Raw genomic sequence first — 4,515 nt, 5'->3', positions numbered from 1 at the left:
ATGTCAGGAGAGCAAGCGAGCCATTGCATACAGCTGAGTATTCTCCATTCACTCATTCATTACAAATCTGGGTGGGAAGTAGTTAAAAAGACCTCTCGAAGCATACTATAAATAAGCGTAATGTTAGTATGGATGACATGTGTTCCGATGTCCGAAACCAAAGCCCAAAATTTGACAGCAAAGCTATTTTGGTGGATTCTGGTCCCTACCCGTACCCGTACCACTGCTGCTATTCCTTTTATAGTGAATCCCTTGATGGCCTTTTATTACTCCCGGTGTCGATATTCCTAGGCCGGTAGTACTCAACGTTTAACTATAACATGTTGCTCAGGAGTCAGGACTCAACTAATTCCAAAAGACTTAATAGCATGGGCTGTATTTTATTTGCCTATCCAATTAATCAAAATAAAAAGTCATTTTTACGTCAAATTCCAAGTGTCAACATAAAAAAATTTGATTAAAGTAGGTACATACATACGTACTACGTACACCTCAATTTACCAAATGTTATGTTTTTCTTTAGCCATATTTCATTTTGATGTATATTTTAATAAACATATTTACTTTTGGAACTCTTTATGTATACAATTAGTTCTAAATCTACACTTAATGATAAATAGTTTAAATTGAGGCTTGTTAGTGAGTGACCGTGGTATAGTATAAAAATGATTAAATATTTGTTTTTATGCACCATACTATTTGCCTCGTTGGTCAGTTGCATCAACGTGACCACAGTAGATACACAACATGAAAAAGTTAAACCTTCACTCAATACCTCTAAAGAAAACATCAGCAAAGATTCGAAAGTAAATATATTAAGTGAAGGGGGTGCATTGTTGTCAGAAACCCGGACACTTCCTAAAGACACATTGATTGATTTAATGAGCTTAGAGGAAGGAATAACCAAACAAAAAGAAAAACCCATACATCCTAGGAAAGGAGTTGGAAACTATACAATAATAAATTCCACAAATTTACAAAATGTTAGTACTACTGGTAATATTGCAAATACAACTGTTTTGAATTCAACTGAAAAACTTTCAAGTGAAAATGTGATAAGTGATTCTAAAATACCAATTTCTACATCATCTGAAGCTGGAATACACAAGAAGCCAACAATGCTATCATCAGATAAAATGGACAATGATGCAAATGCACAGGAGAAGTTAACAGAAAGAAAAACAATGATTTTGCCAGATAAAATGACTCAAAGTAAGACAGTGACTAAGCACCCAGGAATGGTAATTCCTGTAGTTATCACAATACTTGTGGTTCCCATGTTTGCTGTGCTTGGATATTTGGCTTTAAAAAGAGGGCAAGAGGCATGGAAGAACAGACATTACAAACGCATGGATTTCCTTCTTGATGGCATGTATAATGACTAGACTATTATGTGATAAATTGAGTGTAAAGGAATGGTTTCAGAAAAGAAAGCCAGATGTTAATGCTGTTGGTGTAAATTAATAAAATTTCAATTGAAAAACAACATTTAATAAAGCTCACAATGCAGTTCATGATCTAAAAACAATTTAAATGACTCTCTCATGTTATAAGGTGGTACAAGTTTCCAATTGTTAGTATTACTTGGCTTAGTGGAACTATTCCTTTACTATAGATACTTTAGTATAATCTGACCAAATGCACCAAAAAACTAACAATGTAACATTTATTCAGAAGAATATTTTGTATACAACTGATATTTTGCCTTGCCTTGTAATAAGTACAGTCAAAACCGTTTACTGCGACATTGTTTAGAACAACATGCCGGTTATAATAACCTAGAACAAAGGTCCCGGCTGAATGCTATATGACCGCCTTATTAAAAACATTGCTTTATACGACATTGCTTATAACGACATACCTCATAAAACGACCACATTTAATTAATATTTCGGAGAATTAGATCTGTTAGAACGACCGGCTAAGCTGTATTGTAAACAATTTGAATAGCTATCCTCATTTTTTTCAATGGCTATTAAAATCAGGAAAGAAAACAATAGGATTCAGTTTAGTGTAGGGTCTTTTCTAATTCTTAGAAACAAAACACGTGCATGCGGTAGAGTCAAAGCCCGCTTCTTCATATCTCTTCAGTTAGTTTGTTACTTATCTATACACAAGATGCACCAAAACTTTGAATGATGGTATCAATGCTGTTAGTGTATTAAGAAAGATTGTTCTTTTTAATGAACAGTTCCACATCCACAGCAATTATGACGATACGTTAATTAAAATCCAACGTGAATTACAAAATATCTATGCACAACAGAAGTGTTCCAAACAGACCAAAATTACAGATTTTATGCTCACAGAAAAATAAAAGTTGAATAAATATATTTTTTCAATAATTCCCTATCGATTTGTTTGTACTTGCACGATACACATTAAGCATCACCGGTTGTTACGACTATCGGTTTTTACGACTGAATATGAGCAGTCCCTTCGATGTCGTTATAACAGATTTTGACTGTAATTATAATTCAAACACTATAATATATACTGTTTTTTGTTTGTTTGTATTTGAATTAATTTTGTAACTGCAAACTGATGTCTGATGACTTGGCAGTAGCTTGACTCTGCCTGTGCTTGACAGCCTGTGGCATTGCTCATGTCTATGAGTGAGGCTATATGTTTGTCTGACTGCATGGCAATAAAAAATAACATGTATTAGGTGAAAGAAAATGTTTGAACATTTTTGGTGCTCAAAATGTGCCTTTTAATAGTAAGTGATTTATTAACTATTTTGTAATATTTGGTAGCAATATTTCGTCTTCCTTTTTTAGATAAGATAAAAGTATTTATATAAAAGAAAATGTGATAAAGATATGTTATTATTACTTTTGTATTTTTATGCTTCAGTTAATGTTTATATTGAAAGAGAATATGTAACAATTGTAAAACATTGTGACCCTGGATGATGGGTCGATCAATACTATTGTTCTATTTATACTATGAAGTAGATATTTAAGGGTAGCACAGACTGAATGCCAAAACAATTAACGTTGGAACAGACTCAAGATTGTCACCAAAGGTTGCAATCATTAATTTATTAAATATATCAGATAGATCTAACTTTTGTGCCTTGATACATACGATACACATTATTTTTGTAAAAGTTGAATGTAACCATGACTAAAGCGATTTTATTACTTACAATCAGATTTTTAATCTGATCAATGTAGTTTAATACTCTGAATTGTACATATGTCCTTAATGTTCAAGTAAATTCATTAGATTGTAAAAATATCTGGCCATTCTATTATCACTGTCGAGTTGGAATGTGTTACTTAAAATCAAAACAGTTCAAACAATTAATTTTTTGTCAGTCAATAGGTTGATACCTATTAGTCTGACATACTTAAACAATGGAATTTGGGATAAGAGAGATGAGCTAGACTCGGTTGACTTACAATAATTGAAAGTTAATGACGATATTATGTGGATTGTTAGCACATTATTATTTTTTACACCAATTACTTCTCGGACTCTCGTTGTTATTTTATTCACTGGGAAAAGCATTTGTATGTAAATCTGTTACAGAAAAAAAAGTTGATTTTTTGGAATGAGTTCAAAGAAATGTATTAATTGTAACATTAAATTTTTGAAGATTACCAAACAATGGAACACTTTTTATTACTTAGATGGGTAGACGAGCTCACAGCGCATCTGATGTTAAGTGGTTACCAAAGCCCATAGACATCAACAACTTAAATACCTACATTGAGTAATAAATAGTTCTAAGTCTCCGTTTTATAGCATAATGGATGCTCAAATGAAGCAAGAGTCTCTTTTAGGCAGCGGCGTAGCGAGCGGTGGGGGCAAGGGCTTCATGCCCAAGGCGCTATTCACAAAGGGGTGCAAAACAAAAAATATTTTGATTTTTTTATAAATGCTTTCTGGAAAATATATTTTTAAATTTAGTGCCAGTGTAATATAATAAATGTTAATTAGTAAATAAAAACAAAAAAGGAATATTCATAGTCTAAATATGGGCGCTAAAAAGGTATTGTGCCCCAGGCGCGACTTACGTGAGTTACGCCACTGCCTTTAGATGATAACTCCACATTCTGTTAGAGTTTCTTGCAATAAGTAGTATAAACAATTTTAATAACAGTTTTCTATAGAGGTTAATGCAATACAACGGACACCCGCATATTTTTATTCGTAATAACGATTTTAACGTTTACGAATAGAAGCCAGATATGAAGAGTTTTGAAGCAATTTCTATATAAGCTCAAAAAAATTTTTTTTAGGAATCACCGAAGTATTCGAATAGGTAGTACAACATAGGTCACTCAGTAGGCTGCCGTACCTTGGGGCAAGTAAACTCTCGTATTTAAGTTTACCTGACACAAATATTGGCATTCTAAGTCGATGTATAAACTGAGATTATTAGAATAATGCCATTCATACATCATATCTATCATGCTTCCTATTCATTATTTTTTTCATTGCTTAGATGGGTGGACGAGCTCACAGCCCACCTGGTGTTAAGTGGTTACTGGAGCCCACCTACAA

At 33.0% G+C, this 4,515-nt stretch overlaps 1 protein-coding gene across 1 annotated transcript; it reads left to right on the top strand.

The window, feature by feature from the left end:
* Positions 1 to 466: 466 nt before the first annotated feature.
* Positions 467 to 3,616, top strand: LOC114241748 (uncharacterized). Its single transcript, XM_028172696.2, has one exon. It carries the CDS (start codon positions 666 to 668, stop codon positions 1,383 to 1,385), a length of 720 nt encoding a protein of 239 aa, XP_028028497.2. The 5' UTR covers positions 467 to 665; the 3' UTR covers positions 1,386 to 3,616.
* The last annotated feature ends 899 nt before the right edge of the window (positions 3,617 to 4,515 follow it).

This window comes from Bombyx mandarina, chromosome 13 (genome assembly GCF_030267445.1).
Source record: "Bombyx mandarina strain Sakado chromosome 13, ASM3026744v2".
In the NCBI taxonomy this organism is placed as follows: Eukaryota; Metazoa; Arthropoda; class Insecta; order Lepidoptera; family Bombycidae; genus Bombyx; species Bombyx mandarina.
Note: the sequence above shows the minus strand (reverse complement) of the source record. Positions and strands in the feature narration are given on the sequence as shown.